This window comes from Urocampus carinirostris, chromosome 1 (genome assembly GCF_059441175.1).
Source record: "Urocampus carinirostris isolate Australia breed hairy pipefish chromosome 1, RoL_Ucar_1.0, whole genome shotgun sequence".
In the NCBI taxonomy this organism is placed as follows: domain Eukaryota; kingdom Metazoa; phylum Chordata; class Actinopteri; order Syngnathiformes; family Syngnathidae; genus Urocampus; species Urocampus carinirostris.
Window position 1 is genome coordinate 11343019 of NC_142349.1, and position 18764 is coordinate 11361782.

General features: G+C 39.8%; 2 protein-coding genes and 1 long non-coding RNA gene across 4 annotated transcripts in view; 2 read left to right on the plus strand and 1 right to left on the minus strand.

Annotated features, from left to right (window-relative positions):
- colec12 (collectin sub-family member 12) overlaps positions 1-2737 on the plus strand; it is a 44329-nt gene extending 41592 nt beyond the window's left edge. Inside the window, exons 9-10 of the mRNA XM_088326400.1 lie at positions 93-235; positions 2209-2737. Coding sequence (XP_088182526.1) covers positions 93-235; positions 2209-2228 — 163 coding nt within the window. The 3' untranslated portion in view covers positions 2229-2737. The remainder of the gene's footprint in view (positions 1-92; positions 236-2208) is intronic.
- On the minus strand, positions 1-8481 carry LOC148373546 (uncharacterized). Its single transcript, XR_015849497.1, has 2 exons — positions 8169-8481; positions 1-215 (listed from the first exon to the last, which is right to left on the minus strand). It is a non-coding gene; the product is annotated as an uncharacterized LOC148373546 (long non-coding RNA).
- The window catches only part of stam (signal transducing adaptor molecule (SH3 domain and ITAM motif) 1), a 19977-nt gene continuing 9249 nt past the window's right edge, over positions 8037-18764 (plus strand). Inside the window, exons 1-6 of one of the 2 annotated variants that reach the window (XM_088326434.1) lie at positions 8037-8390; positions 10984-11068; positions 11353-11428; positions 11670-11765; positions 11843-11989; positions 12064-12154. In XM_088326434.1, the coding sequence (XP_088182560.1) occupies positions 8351-8390; positions 10984-11068; positions 11353-11428; positions 11670-11765; positions 11843-11989; positions 12064-12154 (535 nt within the window). In that variant the 5' untranslated portion in view covers positions 8037-8350. The remainder of the gene's footprint in view (positions 8391-10983; positions 11069-11352; positions 11429-11669; positions 11766-11842; positions 11990-12063; positions 12155-18764) is intronic. The other variant, XM_088326425.1, reaches the window with a different exon arrangement.

Below are 18764 nucleotides of genomic sequence, written 5' to 3' on the forward strand. Positions count from 1 at the left end.
TTTTGATGCACGCAATGTTTTACCAACTTGATATCAATGACAATAAAGACAATTTCATTCTATTCATATTGTCTCTTTGGCGGATCTCAAAGGAAATGGAATCCGGGCCAGCCCGACAACTGGACGCGTGGTCACCAACATGGGGAGGACTGCGCCGGTCTCATTCAAAATGGCAACTGGAATGATTTCTACTGCAGCGACCGCTTGGGATTCATCTGTGAACGAAGAACCAGTGGTCAGTAGCTAATATATATATATATATATATATATATATATATATATATATATATATATATATATATATATATTCGCCTAAATATAAGGACAGGCTAAAACAAGACATGAAGAAGGAAGAGATCTCCAACAAGCCACCAAAGTTATTAAATTTACAAAGCTTAAAATATTTGTTTTCATTGACTTGTGAAGGCATTCACAACAGGATCATAACAGTTAGTTTGATTGTAGTCTATATATACTGTATTATTTGAGTTATTTTAACTTTTACATCCACAAACCTATCATAGTCGTCAATTCCTATATATTCAAATAACTAAATCTGAAAAATTCGACACTAAACATACTACAGTTCTCTCTGTGTTGTCGGCGCTTGCTACCAGTCAACTTTTTTAAAATATTCAATAATACGACACGTTTTAAACGTATTCTTTACGGTAGGGATCTCCAACCTAAAATAACAAGTTATCATGTTATTATGAGGTAAGTACCAGGTAGTAATTATAAAAAATTGGGTTAAAATTGAGCTATTTTCTGAAACTAGTCTGGGGGCTACTCTGGTATTCTCAGGGGGCTACCACGTTGTCAACCCCTGGTTTACACGAATGTCTGGCAGATGGAGGTCTTTTATTGATCTTCCCGAAATTATGACAAGGTGCAAGTTCTGTTCCTTTCTGTGATAACCATCAACAAAAGTAAAAGTGCCACTGTTGCAATCTCCTCAGTTTTCCATTGCTTGGGCATGCCGTCTTCTGGTTGAAAGTCCCGTCAGTACGGTACATAACAGATGTCAACATCTTCAGTATGTGCGTGATCCCAAACATGTCAGCCAATAGAACTTTGCTTTGAAAACAACCATGAAAAATACTTGTTGCCCTAGTGATTCAAAGGAGCTGTATGGAATTTTAAACTTTTTAACCCGCTGCCGCCAACTTTGGGCTTATGTCATTATTGGAGCCTCAGCATGCCTGCCTATTATGGACATGCATTTCTTAGACATGCTCGAACAAACTCTTATTTGTCTTTTTCCTGGGCTTTGGATTGGAGTTTTGACCCTACTTCAAGTAAGCCTTTTCTCACTTTGACCATTTTCATGCTATACTAACAAATAGAAACAAAACAAAACCCTCGGAGACAAGCATGGCGTCACTCTCGAGCATTGCGCCGTTAGTAGAACCTAATGTGTCCCACCCGAAACAGCTTTTGTAAGAGTGGGATAAAAGCAGATAGGCGCAGTGGAAAATAAAGCAAAGGGCTCTTAAAACTCAGTTGGGCATTGTCAACACATACTTGATAGGGGAACTCATGAACTTTTTTAACGACCCTCAAAACGACGCACCCACTTTCAAATAAACCCAGCTAGCATTTCTCCTCTCTTTACTTCATGCAATTTTCAGATATTTGTCGAACATTTGGTGCAGTATAAGCTTAATTATGATGAAAAACGCTGGATGTATCGATATATTTTTCAGTAAAACAAAACAGAAAATGGAAACACCTCGGTGTCGGAAATACTCGACTGCATTGAAATATCTCAGTTCATTTGATTCCTCGCACCACTCTTGCCCCCTTCCTGCTCCTCCAATTGTCACTTGGCTAGTGTCACTTGCAGCATAGCGGCAATGTTTGTGGAGGCTCTGGAGCATTCACTTTAAAGTCGCAACAGTCTGCCGCAGGAAAAAAACAACTTAAAAGATTGTTTCATTTAATATTTTTTCTTAATTTGCAACTTGATTTGTATTATTTTGAAGGAAGGAATGTAATTTATTTTTTGAAATTTTTTTAACTATTAATGAGGACAGAGAGAATCTTAGTTGTATTTAAGTACACGACTGTATATTATAAGTATATTGTATTAGCATGGATTAATACTCAATTACCTGACCACTATATAGCTGTTTTATGTAAATACTGCATAACCAAACCATATTCACACGGCATGCCATGTGTCATATTTCTTTTCATTTTCCTTAGAAACAGCTCCGGTTTCATAGCCTTATTGTGGAACAATCAAGAGTGTGCAAGACAGATGCAATGACAATGGCGAAGAGGAAGCGAGTGCTTTTTTAATCAAGTGGAGCTGCACTTGCAAAGACTTCAATGCACTTTTTATGGTGCGCCGGACATCTCATGAAAGCATCATGCCCAGCACTGTCACACAGTCATTAATCTTTTCCTACATATTCATAGGACCAACCATTCAACGGAGAGAGCTCAGTGAGCTGTTTGTGGTGTTTTGATGGACTATTTTTTGCCTTAAAGGGTCAATTTTGAAATTCATTTGTAATCAAAATATGCAATATTTTAACTATGTATTTTTTACAACATGATTCATTCACTAAAATCTAAACATAGCAGGATTACAATGACAGAAGCTTGATAAACACAGAATCCTTTCTTATATAGACTTGATGTATAAATCAGAGAATATTGTGTTTTCATTGGTGCCATTTGAAATATCACTTCACACTGTTCATAAAAATAAAATGTTTTTGATATTGTCTATGTTCTCCTTTACAAAACAAAATGCTTGAAATTAGTGGTTAAGTATAGTAAATTCGCACAATGGCATCAATTGTTTTCTTTCTGCTTCAATTAATTTAATTAATTGTTTGTTATTTTGCACCTCCTAGTTGTAGAAAAAAAGGTTATTAAAAAAACAACAACATTGATTTGAATAATAAACTAAAATATATGAACTATGACCAAAACATGCATTTTTGTTACTTATAGGTCAAGGAATTTGTATTTGTTTTAAAAACACGAAGCTCACCAAGGGAGCTGAAAAAGTCTTCTACCAACTTCTAAAGGTACCCCCAAAAAATCAAAAATGAGGGGCCAAAAAAATATGGTGAGATTTAATCACTTTGAGTGTCCTAAGTGAGCTTCCTTGTAATATGAAGCACTCGTTTTCTGTTGTACTTCACAACACAGCAACATCTAGTGGTCAAATAATACACACTATCCCTTTAACATTCATAGTAAGGCAAAGGTCTCAAACTTTCATCCTTAGAGCCGCAATTGATCTCTATGTTGCAATATTGAGACCACTGCGGTAGGACCCAAAAATTAATTCTAAATTAACAATTTTTAAAAAGCATTTTAATTTAGAAAATAAATATACATGAATTTGAACCAGGTAAAAACTTATAAAATTGATTAAAAATAATTGCTTCCATTGGGACAGTGTGTATTATTAAACAATTGATAAAAAGCACAGTAAAGAATACAAACTACAATTTTTGGTTCTGTTTTGTTTTCAACAAATGTTAAAATCAAATCAGAATATTTTAGGTTTACTGTACTTTGTTTAGTATTTTCATTTCACAGGAAAAAAACAAACAAGGGCAGCACGGCGAATGAGGGTCAGTGCTTCTGCGTCACAGTTCTGAGGTCATGGAATCGAATCCTCCTGTGCAGAATTTGCAAGTTGTCCTTGTGTTTGCGCAGGTTTCCTCCGGGCACTTTGGCCTCCTCCCACATTCCAAAAACATGCATGTCAGGTGAATTGGCCAGTCCAAATTGTCCCTAGGTGTGAATGAGTGAGTGAGTTGTCCGTCTCTGTGTGCCCTGCGACTGGCTGGCAAACAGTTTAGGGTGTTCTTTGCCCCCTGCCTGAGGACAACTGGGATGGGCTACAGCACCCCACGACCCTACTGAGGATAAGCTTCCCAGAAAATGAATGGAAGGAGAAAAAAAAACACACATATATATATATATATATATATATATATATATATATATATATATATATGTATATAATTTCTATTATTTCTAATGTATGTTTCAACTAAACAAAACAAGTAAAGCAATGGTAAAATATTTGGGCCTTATATAAATGTAAATATTAAATAATAAAGATAATAATAGTATGTTATCAATAATATTCATCTTAAAATATAAAACTGAAGCTAGATATTCGGTTTTCTACGGGTGATGTGCCTCGATATTTTTCGATGAAGAAAGTGTGCCTTTGATCAAAAAATGTTGAGAAACATTGCTTTCTGTGATGCTCGTTCTGGGCATGAAGCCAAAAAAACAACACAATGTAGCTACTCTCAACTAATAATTGCTCCCCGGCTTCCTTTTGTTTATGTCCTTGTTTTCATTACTTTGGAATCATTTCATTTGTGTTTGCTCTGAGACCCTGCACAGAATATTCATTGGCGCTGTGACACCATATAAATCATGCATTCCTTCATTAAGGCGCCCGCTTTGAGACTGGGAGGTCGCTGGTTCGCGCCTCGGCCGGGTCATTCCTAAGACTTATAACATTGGTAAAATGGCGGCGCCCTCTGTTGGCTGCGGCTGCATCGGCTCGCTACAACGGGTCAGGTGTATCGACATTTCGTTCTGTGTACATTGTTACAAAGAATGACAATACAAAGGAAATTATTATGATTATTATTATTATTATTATTATTATTCACTAAAATCCTGACCTTTTAAGAAAGCAATATACAAAAAGGAAGTTGTTAACCTGTTAATCATGTTTTAAAGATTCTGCAAAAGTAAAAAAAAAAACACAAATCATTTAAAAACCATGAAGAGTCTAGTTTATATTAAACAGCAGACAATTGCGACTTGGAGGAATCAGAATCAGCACATTCTATTAAAATAGAATAGAATAGAATATACCTTTATTGTCATCGTTGCAAAATGACTTAACATATTGTGACAACGAAATTGGGCATGACACTCCAGGTTCACACATTCACAGTGAGGTAAAGAAACCAAGAAGATAAGGAACAGAGAAGATAAGGTTATAAAACAAGAAGGATAAGGTTATAGTTATAATTTACACAATATTTACACAAAGAAATTACGGCATGTAGGATGTTACATACAGTTGGTATCGTAAGGGATTGTGCAATATGCATTTGGTGCAAAAATAGTCAATATAGTGCAAAAAAAATTGTCAACATTGTGCAAGGTGAGCAGTAAACATAGTGCAGTCAACATTGTGCAAGACACATAGACATGAGTACCATTTTACATTCGCAAGAGTTTTCAGTATTACTAATTCAGTTATGTATATCTAATAAATAATGTATGCATCTGTTCATTTAAATTTAGTATTGGTCAAAAGATAAGTTAAATCAACTTGGATAAGTATGCTATTAAACTAACAATTGTTAGCAGAGCATTGTGTATAATTTAGTCCCCCCTAGTGATAAAAACTTCACCGTAAAAAAAAAAAAAAAAAACAAGCAACACTCGATGAACTGTTATATAAACGTACATTTTTTAAACCCTCTTGGGTCGAGAAATCTGAATTTATTTGACATTGCATGAGACTCACTTAGAGGGAGCTAGAGTAAATGGCCACCATCTTAAATGCCTGAGCCACCCCAACTGGATAATCTCAATACAGAGGAGCAGCAGCTCAACACTGAGTCCCTCCTGAACGAGCTTGTCACCTCATCTGTAAGGGAGAGCCCAGCCCCCCTGTGGAGGTAACAAATGTCACCTGCTTGTATCCAGGATCTTGTTTTTTCGGTATTGACACACAGTTCATGACTATATGTGAAGGTAAATTGAGAGCTTTGACTTTTGGCTCTGCACCTTCTTCACCACAATAGACCAGTACATGGGCCGCATGATGGCAGATGCTGCACTGATACGTCTCTCGATCTCCTGTTCCATCTTAGCCTCACTCGTGAATAAGACCCGCAGATACTTGAACTCAGATACTTGGGGCAGGATCTCATCACCAGCGTGTTCTCAGACTTGGAGGTGCTGATCTTCATCCCAGCTGCTTCACACTCAGCTGCAAAATGCTCCACTCCCCCACCAAGGTTATGCCTCAAAATTATTTCCATAAAAGTTGTGAACAGAATCGGTGACCAAGGGCAGCCCTGACAGAGTCCAACTTCCACTGGAAACAAATTCGACTTACTGCCAGCAATGCGGACCTGACTCTGACATTAGCCACAGCCCGGAGAGGACTGTGCAGTACCCCATACTCCCAAAGCACTCCTCAAAGGGCTTCCCAAGGAAGACGGTTAAATGCGTCCTCCATAAAACAAATGTATACTGGTTAGGCAAACTGACATGCACCTTCGATGACCCTGCAGAGCGTGTAGAGCTGGTCCACTGTTCCCCGGCCCAGGCATAAACCACACTGCTCCTCTTGAATCTGACATTTGACTTCCTGACGGCCCCTCCTCTTTAGTACCCCCAAATAGACCTTAATAGGGAGGCTGAGAATACTGTAGTCATTGCCCAGTGGTTGGAACACACTTATCGGTCCCCCTTCTTAAAAATAGGGACCAACACCCCAGTATGCCAGTCCAGAGTTACTTGTCCCAAGGTCCATGCGATTTTGCAGAGGCGTGTCAACCATGACACGCTCACAACATCGAATTCCCTCGAAGCCATTCGGGAGTAATCTTTCATGGTCTAGCCAAGCTCCTCCAAATGCCCGTGTTTCTGCCTCAGCGACTGCCGAAGCCGCATTCCGCTTGGCCAGCCGATACCTGCCAGCTGCTTCCAGGGTCCCACAGGCCAGGAGGGCCCAATAAGACTCCTACTTCAGCTTGACAGCCTCCTTATCGCCGGTGACCACCAACGGGTCTGAGGGCTGCCGCCACGGCAGGCACCAACTACCTTACGGCCACAGCTCCGATCAGCCACCTCAAGGATGGAGCCACGGAACATGGGCCACGCGGACTTGATGTCCCCCGCCCCCCTCGGAACGTGGGCAAAGTTCTGCTGGAGGTGTAAATTGAAACTCTTTCTGACAGGAGATTCTGCTAGATGTTCACAACAGACCCTCAGAACATGCTTTCGTCTGCTGGGTTGAACCGGCATCTTCCCCTATCATGGGAACCAACTCACCACGAGGTGGTGATCAGTTGACAACTCCACCCCTTTCTTCACCGAAGAGTTCAAAACATGCAGCAGCAGGTCCGATGAAATAACTACAAAGTCGATCATCGAACTGCTGCCTATAGGACGATGAACTACAATTCTCATTTTTTAAATGTTTGCATTAACATGTATAGTGATACACTCTAATTGCTGACTGCTGAGGTTTTTTTGACATTTAAATAGCCTGTGTAGTACACAATTATTGCAATGTGACTCCAAAACCTGCCCACGTGCGCTTCTGTGTGGGATTTTCAACCATGACGCCATAAATGATGGTATTTGGATGGATGAAAGCTGGACATCACTGAGGGCTTAGGTGTGATATGCACGATATGCCAAAAAACACATTGTAAATGTTCTATTTTACAGAAAATAATAGTTGCGTGAATTTGCTTTGTGTATTTAATACATACCTGTTTAACTCAAGTCAATTGGTTCCCTAATAAATGATTGCAATGCCCCTCAATAGGGAATAATAAACCTTACAAACATAACGCGGAATCTATTTGCTCACAGCTAGACAGACTGTGTCGAAATAAAATCACAGTTTGTGAAGTTTATTTTATATACGAAACAACGCAAACAAATTTGTCAGCATATTTCTTAGTCATTTCTTCACTTGCAGTAAATTCAGTGTAGCTTATTATACGTACAATCCCGTGCAAAAAAACGTACACAATTTGATATAAACATAAAAAGTGATTAAATACGGGGGAAAGCTTTACGTTGGAAAATTATGTAAATACTAAATATAAACAACTATTAGTTCGAGTGTTAATTAATTTCAGGGTTGTTCGATATATTTACGTTTCAATGGCAAGGAAAAAGTCAATTTACCACGTTCCATCTGTTTCTCGAGGCGACGTCACGTGATCCCCATCGTCATGTGCCAATGACATTGTCTTTTATGACAAGGACCGAGACCAAACTATTTGTTTACGTCATATTTAGGAAACTTCTGCTGTCTTAAAAGATTACACAAGTATATTCAGCTACATCAAATGAATGACTATCGACTTTTTGTGTTTTGCGATTGTTCCCCGGTGTGGACTTTGACTCACTTTCCCAGCAGGCTTTGCGTGATGTTGTCCAGTGACAAGGAGTGACTGTGGAGAAATATCGGCCGAGCGACTCCCTTTTCCACCTTCAACCGTGCGCTCTCTTGCTATTATGCATTTGTCTAGCTTCAAATAAGGACAATCAACGACAAGAACCGCGGAAAGGGACGTTTGTTGCTCTAGTGATGCCGCTCTTCGCGACCAACCCATTTGACCAAGATGTTGGTGAGTGGAGCCCAACCGAGGAGATGCTAAATGCTAACATTGTTTGGCTAGCGTCTAGCCCGACAGACGGCTTTTTATTTCATGACCCAAGCACACAATGGCGACTTGTAAACCTGAGATCGTGTGCTTTCGTGTCGTTTTGTCATGGCATAAGAGTGGCGTAGTGTACGTCAGACGCATTATGTTAGCGCTGTTGGGCTAGTGTAGCAACCCTGACACATCAATTCATCACTGTGGTGGCGAATCGTGAATATCTTGTTCAAACCTCACTTTATGTTTGCTGTTAAAAACGTAATATTGGAATATAATATCGTGAATGTGCTTAATTGCTGTTGAGATTGTCATGATTGTTTTCTGTTTTTAGTGTCAATAAATTTGTTCAAACCACAACAGTAGTGTAAATCAAAAACTGACATCTTTGCCACACGTTGTTTGTTTAAAATCTTGAAATTAGTTCGCTGGTGAAAGCTCTACAAAGCGTTTGAAGTTTGCCCACAAGTCTGCGCATGCGTGTGCAAATTGAGTATATAATGTTTACTACCCAGAAACACGAGCGATCAAGTAACGTTTATGTGTTTTGCCCTTAGGAATTTCGATTGGCTCCACAGACCACCATTTCAAGATCCCTGGATCTGAAATTTACAGTAGTTTCAGCACTATCACCATAACATCACTGGATGATAAGACGCAACCGTTAAAAATCGTCTTTTGCCATATATATTTTCATACACAAGCCGCACCGGACTTTGAGGCGCATTAAATTGGGACTACTGTAATTGATTCTTTGTTTATTTGTGTATATCCTTTGGGCTCTTTATACACTTACAGTATATACTGCATATATACTATATAGAGTGATAGGTCTATAACTGTCGCTGACCAAAATCACAGAAATTGAACCCGGATGGGGTTTTGGGGTTTTTAAGGGTTATTGTTCTATCTTCGTTATTCATTATCCATTATCCGTTTTCGGTCAGTTCATAATACGCTACAAAGCCTAAGAGCCGGGACACTTACTCTCAGCCAAAAGGCCAAGCTAAGGTCCTAGCCCTAAAGCCTTGCTGCGATCATTGCGAATTGAACCCGGATGACCGCAGTTGGACCACCAATAGACAACTGGACGTACTTATGACACATGAGAAGGCATTAGATTTTATCTCATTATCAAACTAGTTTTATTCATGGTGCTAGAAACGCTGATTTGCATGCAGAATTTTGTTCTGCATTCTCATAGGTTAAACAGTCTCTCCACTTCTTCACGTGTGCATTAATACCAGAATTGCTGTTAAATAAATAGTCTTTATTGTTATTTTACAAAAGTACAACAATATCGGAGGGCTATTCCTTTCAGTGTAAGAGAGCTATCAAGGGAGCGGCTGGCAAGCTACATGCTCGCGTCGGATAACTTCGACTTCTGCAAGGTCATTGTGATGATTAAAATACAAAAATCACAAATCTAGCGGTTTTCCACGAGTGGGAGCTTAGAACCTTCTTCTGGTTGGCCAACGCTGTTAAACCACAAAACATGACAATTCTTGTTGGCCAAACACTCCACCACTCAAATAACAAACTGGAACTATGAATCCTCGGGAAAAAAAAAATACGCAGTGTTTTGCATTTGCCCAATCACACTACGTCACATAGCGATATCAATTCGATTTCGGTTAATCGTGCAGCCGTGCAGCACAATGCTATTTTGAACATCCACATGTTCTAACAATCGGTGGGAAATTGGTGCTCTCAAGTGTTTACTTTTGGTTGAAAATACAAAAAAAGCATTAAAATATATATAATATGTGCCTTCATGCTACGATGATTTGTCACATCTTAGACAAGTCAGCTAAAATTGGGGTAACATAATCAAGCTTTCTTGTTCTCAAAATAGCAGCAGCTGCATAGTTTTATACTAGAGACACCAGAGACAATTGCACTACAGTAATTTAGACGAGACGTAATAAACACATGGATTGTAATCTCTGAATCTAGTTGAGACCGCATCTGCCAAAACTTTTAATGTTGCAAAGATTGCAGAAAGTTATTCGAATAATATGCTGCTTCAGGTCAAACATGACACCTAGATTTTTAACCAAGTCACGCTGTGTGATATTGCGGTCGTTAAGGTTCAGAGCAGTGTTCATTGAAATTTTGTGGACTACACAAATGCAGTCTACCCTCTATCTTTCAGTGGTTCAGAATTCACACATTTATCTGTTCACTTTAAACTTGGCCGGAGACTCTTACGTTGAATATTTATTGAGGTTTTTAAGATACTTTTATTTATTTTAAATCTGTATTTTTGTGTCTAAGACTGGACAAAGCAAAGAAAAATACCCTTTTACGTGTTTACAATCAGGAAGTCAAATGGACCTCGTTTCAACGGGATTTATCAGTACCCTTTCAGTCATACTCAATGGTGTGGGCTATATTAAAAAAGGTCTTAGAAGGTTTGCGAGACTCCAACATCCTTGTTTTTTGGATTTAAGATGTAATTCAACTACAGCCCTTTAACTTCTTGTTCTCAAAGATAATTGTCTCAATTTGACATGTTTTATCTTTTAAATTGACTGTCTTGTTCACCATTTTTTTCATATAGAGAAAGCAACCAGTGAGATGAACACTGCAGAGGACTGGGGCCTCATCTTGGACATTTGCGATAAGATAGGACAGTCTCGCACTGGGTCAGTAGTACACCGTTTGCTATCTACTTATACAAAGGTGTTTATATAATACATTATGTTTGGTACAGTGACTATTTAACAGCATTTTAAACCTCAACCTAATCACTTTGAAATTGTCTCCGCTACTTCACATTTTGGCCTTTGCTAGTAAGTTTTTTTGAGTACATATATAAAAGCAATTATTTTTCTCTAATGGAAAATAACTTAGATTTTTTTTTTTTTTTTAATTGATTGCTAAGACATTTGTTGCAACCGTAGTTAGAGTATGTGCCTTTGTTTGGCAGACCCAAAGAATGCCTGCGTGCTGTAATGAGACGAGTGAATCACAAGGATCCCCACGTGGCCATGCAAGCACTTACTGTAAGGACACACACCTGAAGAAAAACCCCAACATTTTCTTCTCGGAAAAAACTTTCACTGTAAAAATCTTTCTTGCAAATGATTGTTATTGTTATACACTAATATTATATAGAATATACATTTGTAAAACAAATCACTAAATCCTTTTTCTATATCTAAAAATGTCGTTTGTATATCATGTATATGTGTACCATAACTAAGTGAAGATGTGTGACTGTCATTAACGTCTGTGGCCTGACAGCTTCTTGGTGCATGTGTGTCAAACTGCGGCAAGATCTTTCACCTGGAGGTGTGCTCCAGAGAGTTTGCCAGTGAAGTCAGTAACGTCTTAAATAAGGTATCCAATCATCTCCACGCGCAAATTCCTCCTCATTGGGATTGTGGTGCCTCTAGTTTGAATATTTTTGCACCAAGGGTCACCCGAAAGTGTGCGAAAAGCTGAAGGCGTTGATGGTGGAGTGGGCCGAAGACTTCCGCAACGACCCTCAACTAAGCCTGATCTCAGCCATGATAAAGAATCTACGTGAACAAGGCGTCTCTTTTCCTGTTGTGGGCTCCCAGGTCAGACAGCGTCCCTCAACTACCTCTGGTCAATTTCTTTTGATTGAGTACCAGTGACCATCTATGTTCCTTAGGCGGCAGAACAGGCAAAAGCAAGTCCTGCCTTGGTGGCGAAGGATCCTGCCGCCTCCTCAAACAAGAAAGAAGAAGAAGACCTGGCCAAAGGTATTACCAAGAAACACCTCGATATATGTGTTATTTTAAAGAGGAAGTCAACCCAAAACGGAATTTTTGGGTTAATATCATCGTTGTATACGATGAGTTACAAAGTAAAATCCAATGGTTTTCATCAGTTAAACGGAAGCCGTGCTTTTTTGCGTTCATTTATACTTTGAGGATGACTTTCTGTTTCTTCCATTCTCTTATGTTCGTTTCTGGCACCATGAGTAAAAATAGTGTCATAATAAGATAAAATGTAATGCTTTTTCTTGTGTCATCTGTATCCTTAGTGGTTAGATGTGGCGCTTAATTGCAGAAAACAGGTCCGGTTCCCGTTTCATACAATGTTTTTAAATTTTGGTCAGACTGATCAATCATTGCGCTCATCATGGTTCATGGATCCCTTAAGCACATAGGTGGTCAAGCACAAATGAGGATGCAACTCTGGACAGCATTCTTCACTGATGGCGGTCCTTGGCCTGTTCTTGGGTTGTGGCAAAGTTTTCACCAGTCCTTTCCTTCGTGTTGTCAGCCCAGTTCTTTTTCGGTCTTCCTCTCCTCCTGCCCCCTTCGATTGTGCCCTGGAAAATTATCTTGGCCAGTCCTGATGATCTTTTTTTTGTGGTGATTTCCATCACATTCTGGGTTTATGCTTGTCCAGGCAATTGACCAGATATCTGAAATCCTATTCATCTCCTGCCAATCCGGCAATATTACAGTGGGACCTCGCTACTTCGCGGTTCTACGTTTGCGGGTTCAGAGCTTCGCGGGTCTAAAAAATTATTGAAAATAAATTATATATATATATATATTTATATATATATATTTTTTTTAAAAGCATTTTTGAAGGGGCGTCGCTACTTTGCAGATTTTCACTTTTCGGGGGTGGTTTTGGTCCCCATTAACCGCGATAACCGAGGGATCACTATCAGCAAAACGGAGGTTAGTGATGTTGTGCCCCCCAAAACTGACTGTAGCTTCAAGTTGCTCTCGAGCAGGGGTGGCCAACCCGCTCCTCAAGAACCGCATGTCCTGCATGGTTTAGAGGTTTCTCTTTCCCATCTCAGGTGATGTACATTTAAAGGTTGTTAGCAAGCTGTGTGGGAGCTTGATAATGACCCAAGTGATTGGGCTCACCTGTAATTAAGCAGAGAAACAAAAAAGAAACCTTTAATAATAATAATAATAATTTCCTTTGTATTGTCATTCTTTGTAACAATGTACACAGAACGAAATGTCGATACACCTGACCCGTTGTAGCGAGTCGATGCAGCCGCAGCCAACAGAGGGCGCCGCCATTTTACCAATTAGGTATGTCTCGGCCGAGGCGCGAACCAGCGACCTCCCAGTCTCAAAGCGGCCACACTACCATCTAGGCTACTGAGCTGGTAAATTGCATGACCGATGAGACTAATGGTGCTGTAGTTGGAGCATAATTAAAGGTTACCTTACTTTGGTAACATAATTACTAACGATTTTGTCCATGCAGATACCTACTGTCCTGTTTGCCAGATCTTTCTGCAAATCCTTGTCAAAATGTCTATAGTTTTCTCACCTCTATTCGGTATGAGTTCTGATGAGATGTTGTCGATTTCTGGAGACTTTCCGTTTTTCAGTGAGTTAGTTGCTGCCTCTACCTCTTCTCTGAGGATAGGGAAGTCGTCACTTTATCCTGGGCTGGAATTCTTAATGACCTCAGGGTCTCCCTCTATCGGGTGGTTGTAGTCGTTTTTCTTCAGTTAGCTTATTCCTTGCCTCATTCTAAATGCTGCTGACTTTTGCCTGTTTTGTTTGTGTGAGGTATTTTATAATCTGGAAGGCTTTCTTTGAAGCGTTCTTGTTGAGGCACTCTTCTATCTCCGAGCATTGGTCTTCGATCCATTTCTTCTTTGCCTCTCTCAAGTTTTTTCAAATTTTCTTGTGAGCTGCTTTAAACTTGGCTGCTGTTTCTTCTGAAGTTTTTGCTTTGTGACGCACTGTTGGAGAATTTCGTTTGTAACCCAAGGCCTATCTTACTCCGTTTTTTTCCTCCATTTTATTTTGCTGCTTCATTCATCATCTTTGAGAACTTGGTGGTCAGGGTTTTGACATCTTCGTCCAAGGCGAGCAAACTTCCCACTAAGAGGCCTGAAAGCTCTCAGCCACCTGGGAGTCTTTCAGTTGCTTAAGGTCAAACTTAATCTGTGGGTTCTGACTTTTTAAACTTCCGAAGGAAAACACGAAAGTTCATCACGACCAGGCCCTGATTGCTTCCCACTTTATCTCCTGGATATATGCACATGCTCGCTGTCTATATTCTACTTTTGAAACGTAGAATTATAATGTAGTCAACTTGACTGTGGTGGATTCCATCCAGATGGTGCTATGTCCATATCGTGGAGTTCATGTGGTGGCCAAGAGTGTTTGTCAGCACCAAGTTGTTGTAGCTGGCTTGTTCAAGACGCCCTTTTCCTCTTTCATTGGTTTGTAGGTTAGAGCTTTTTCCACATGTTTTCTTCCAGTCTCTTAGGGCAGTCACACCAATTTGGGCATTCCACTCGCCTTGCATGATGATGATACCCTTCTTTGATGCTCTACCTATTATGTATTTAACCTGGGCATAAAAGTCCTCAGTTTCTTCAGCACGGTGTTCTAAGGTTGGTCCATAGGCCTGGATGGATGATGAACAACGAGGCACTGAGGTGTATTGTGATGAACATGCTTGAGATTGGGCAACATTCTTCTATAGAGGCCTTGATGTTTTCATGCACAAAGAATCCCATGTGATGGTAAATGGTAAATGGTCTGCATTTATTTAGCGCTTTTCAAGTCAATGAAGACCTCCCAAAGCGCTTTACAATGTGCTTCAAACTTACCCATTCACACACACACTCACACACCAATAGGGAGTCAGCCATGCAAGGCGCCTACCTGCTTATTGGGGGCATTAGGGATTCAGTGCCTTGCCCAAGGACACTTTACGTATAACACGGAGGTAAGAACTTTCACATATTATTGAGCTTGATATTTTAGCAACTATGTCCGCTATTTCACCTGTGACATAAGACTTATGGAAGCCCAAAAGTGCCATAATTCAAATGATAAAAGTAGCATCAAAAAATAAAAAGTGTCTCTTGAAATAAGAGCCTTTAAAAAATATTTTAACAAAATGTCATCATTATTAGCACCTTTTGATTGGCGGGCATTGTGTTGAAAAATTTCAAGAAAGTGCAAAATAAAAAAGATATACTATTATAATTTTTTTTTTAATCTACGATTATCAGTCTACAATCGGATACCCCAGCAATACTCAAGGAGAAAAGGTAATGTAGCCTAGGGTATCCAATTTCTCATGTTGTCGCTGCTAAATCAATATTTTAACTTTTGTTCGTTGTAAACATTCTATCCATGCAAAAAGTAAATTACACAAATGGAGAGTATTCTTGAATACCAAGGATAAAATACATTTTTGAATAAATGAATATTTTTCTTATTCTACTCAAGTTTTAACTAGTTTGTCCGGCATAATCAGAAATAAGTACTTAGATTGAGATGAATAATCTTCTATAACTGATATAAATCATCGATGAAAGAAGATAGTTCTCCTTAAATATATTACCATTATTTTTATTATTTAATGACATTTTTTTTCTTTCTAACTGGACTTTTTGTAGTGTAGATTATCTGCCGATTGATCGGCTTTTCTGTACTAGGCAGCTAGCAAGCTGTTAATCTATCTTAATTCATGAGATACAGACAGTATCAGTTAAAGTGTTACTATCTGATACAATTAATTAAAAAAATATTAAACAGATTATTTTCTGACAGAAATATTTCTACCTACTTCATTAAAGGTATTCCCAAACAGATTTTTTTTCAAGTAGGTGCAGAACATGCAGTGTTACTCCCCACAAATATGTTGCAAAATATTCCACGTGCTGGGGGACTCAAAAAATATAGTCTCAAAGTTCTGACCTGTTTCCTGTAGAACTGTGACATCTTGGAGCATAACAGAACTTTCAAAATGGCAAATCCCATTAACACAACATATGACGCAGCTCCGAAATAGACAGCGATTGTAGTGTACAGTGATTGCATACTGGTTATTTGTTTTAGGAGGTAGGTGAATGTGGATTTTCGTATGTGTTTTTTGCTGCGTATGTCGCGGTCGGTACAATTTTGTCCGGCTAGCTCCCGGTTAGCGCAGGCTGCCGAGGGCTTTCCTATTGTGTTTGCTCTTGGTTGGCAATCATTGGCTGTGCATAGTGAATTGTTGGCTGGGTAACCCGGCGTTGGCACCAGTTTCGGGTGTATCGCCATATCCAAAGTCGAACGCGTTGCTTGTTCACGGTTAGCCCGGCTACTCTCATGTGTTTTTTGACTGACTAGACTGGCATTAGTGGCAGTTTTGCCGTGTCCCTTGATTTATTCACGGCCAGCTTTCGTTCGTTGCCATAGGCGTTGATGCTTTTCAATGTTGGTTCGCTGGTACCCTGACTGCTCACTGCGTATTTTTTGATCAACTAGCCTCACGTTTTTCTGCCTAGGCTACAGCTGCATTTCGTTGATCGGTTTTGGTTAGCTTTGCCCGTTAGTTTTGCCAGTTAGCCCCTTTTTGGCTGACCGCCTTTTGTTGTACTGAAACCATCTGCGACACAACGCTTAGGATTTCTCCACAATAACTACTTTTGAACAATCAGCTTTTACTGTACAAGGCACTAAAGCCAGGAACTGGAACCCACTGAACTTAAAGAAGAGTCAAACTGGGTCCTTTTTAAACATAAACTTAAATACTTTTTAATGAGAGGTTAGATATATGACCACCTGTAGCCTCTGCGATTGTGCCGTTTAAAAGTATTGTGTATTTTATGTATGTTTTTTCTGTAAAAGCCCTTCTGGGGACAGACATTGAGAATTAGCCTTAGGTAAAATGTTGTAGAATGAGACATGAGTTTATGGCGCATACTTGTCCCCTTTCAAAAAAAAAAAACAAAACCCTGAACTTGAAAAACTACGAAAACTTCGCCTAAAACACTCGTAACCTCTTCAACTAATTGACACGTAAAACAATATGGCGACTGGTGATGTTGTTCCTCCAATGACGACATAGCTCAGGAAGACTATGTTGAAGATCAGCTGCAGTGTTAATGAGAAGTTTTGGTCATGCAAATGTTTTGCACCAACATTAAGTTCTCACTTGTGCTTGTTTACGTCTCCACTATAGTCGAAAACATGGCCTTAATCAGTTGTCATTTCTGCAAAGTTTTCCATCTGGTCTCACATAGACCCAAAAGGTCCCAAGACTATCTTTCCATCTAGTAGATACGTTTTTCTTAACTTTCCTTGTTGGTTTAATGTGCGGACGTTCCATGTAGCAGTGGTAAAGTTGTTCCTTCCGCGCAATCTATGTGTCTTTCTACCAGTCACACACTTGTCAACTCAGACCTGGTAATTAGCATTAGGCGCGGCCCTTTTTCACCCGGGCGATGACCGACCCAGTATCAAGCGTGAGTTGTTGTCCATCATGTAGTGTGTCTTCGGCAAGTAAAGCCTGGTGGCGCCCAGACCGATTTTTTTTTTTTTTTTGAGGTTGGGGTTTGCTTCGCCACATTAAACGGATAGCATTGATTTCAATGGTTCCCAGTACCAGGAGAAGACTCCTGATCTGACTATGTGCACATCAAACACACAAAAAACATGAACTGACTCCACACAAACTTTCTCCATATTTACAGGACCATTGAAAACATTAAAAATACAATTAACCCAAACGTTTTTTTACTTTTCAGAAAGGTTTTCTTCTCAGAATACCTCAGCAGTAGCTTAACGTTAGTTTAGCGTTCACATTAGGTAGTTGTTAGCTTAGGGGCCGGTCACACAGACATTTGCGGCTGAATCACGGCTAAAATTTTGCGTTTTTTTTTTTAGCCCGTGGTTGCCCGCGATGGAAAATGCGCAAAATTGGCCAACCCGCTGTTCAATCGGTGGTATGCCCGCAAAACACGCCGGCGACTGTTCCGCTTCCTCATCACGTCATTTCTGCATCATTTTCTCGTGTGGACCACGGGTATAAAAGCTCCCGAGCCGGTGTTGTGCCCAAATCCGACTCCTACGCAACACACCCCCCCCCCCCCCCCCCCCCGCAGAATGCGCGTTCACGCGAGGGGGGGAGGATTGAACGTTCGATTACGTTCACAACAAAAACAAAGACGGAATGGTTTAAGTTGTATTACATTTCCAACAAATGCAAGACGAAGTGGTTTTGGTTATATGTTCGCCATTACATTCCCTAAAAGTGAGATAAAACGAGGTAAAAGTGGTTGTAGTAGCGAGGGGATGCAAATCTCGGCACCGGGCTGTAGAAATCATAACCGCACAAGACACAGTCCCGTGAAGATCAAGATTTCAAGCTATGGCATCATTTTTATTTTATTATCTTGAAAATAAATGTCAAGAAATAAAAATGGATTAAGACGAGGTCACCCCCTTGACGTCTCGAGGCGCTGTTTATACGCGGAGAAAGGCGTTTGACCGTCACACGCGTAACACGCTAATTTCACGTAATAACACCGCGATACAGGCGCAGAACATGCTATTACCATGCTCCACCCACGATTACCCGCTGAAATTTCCCGTC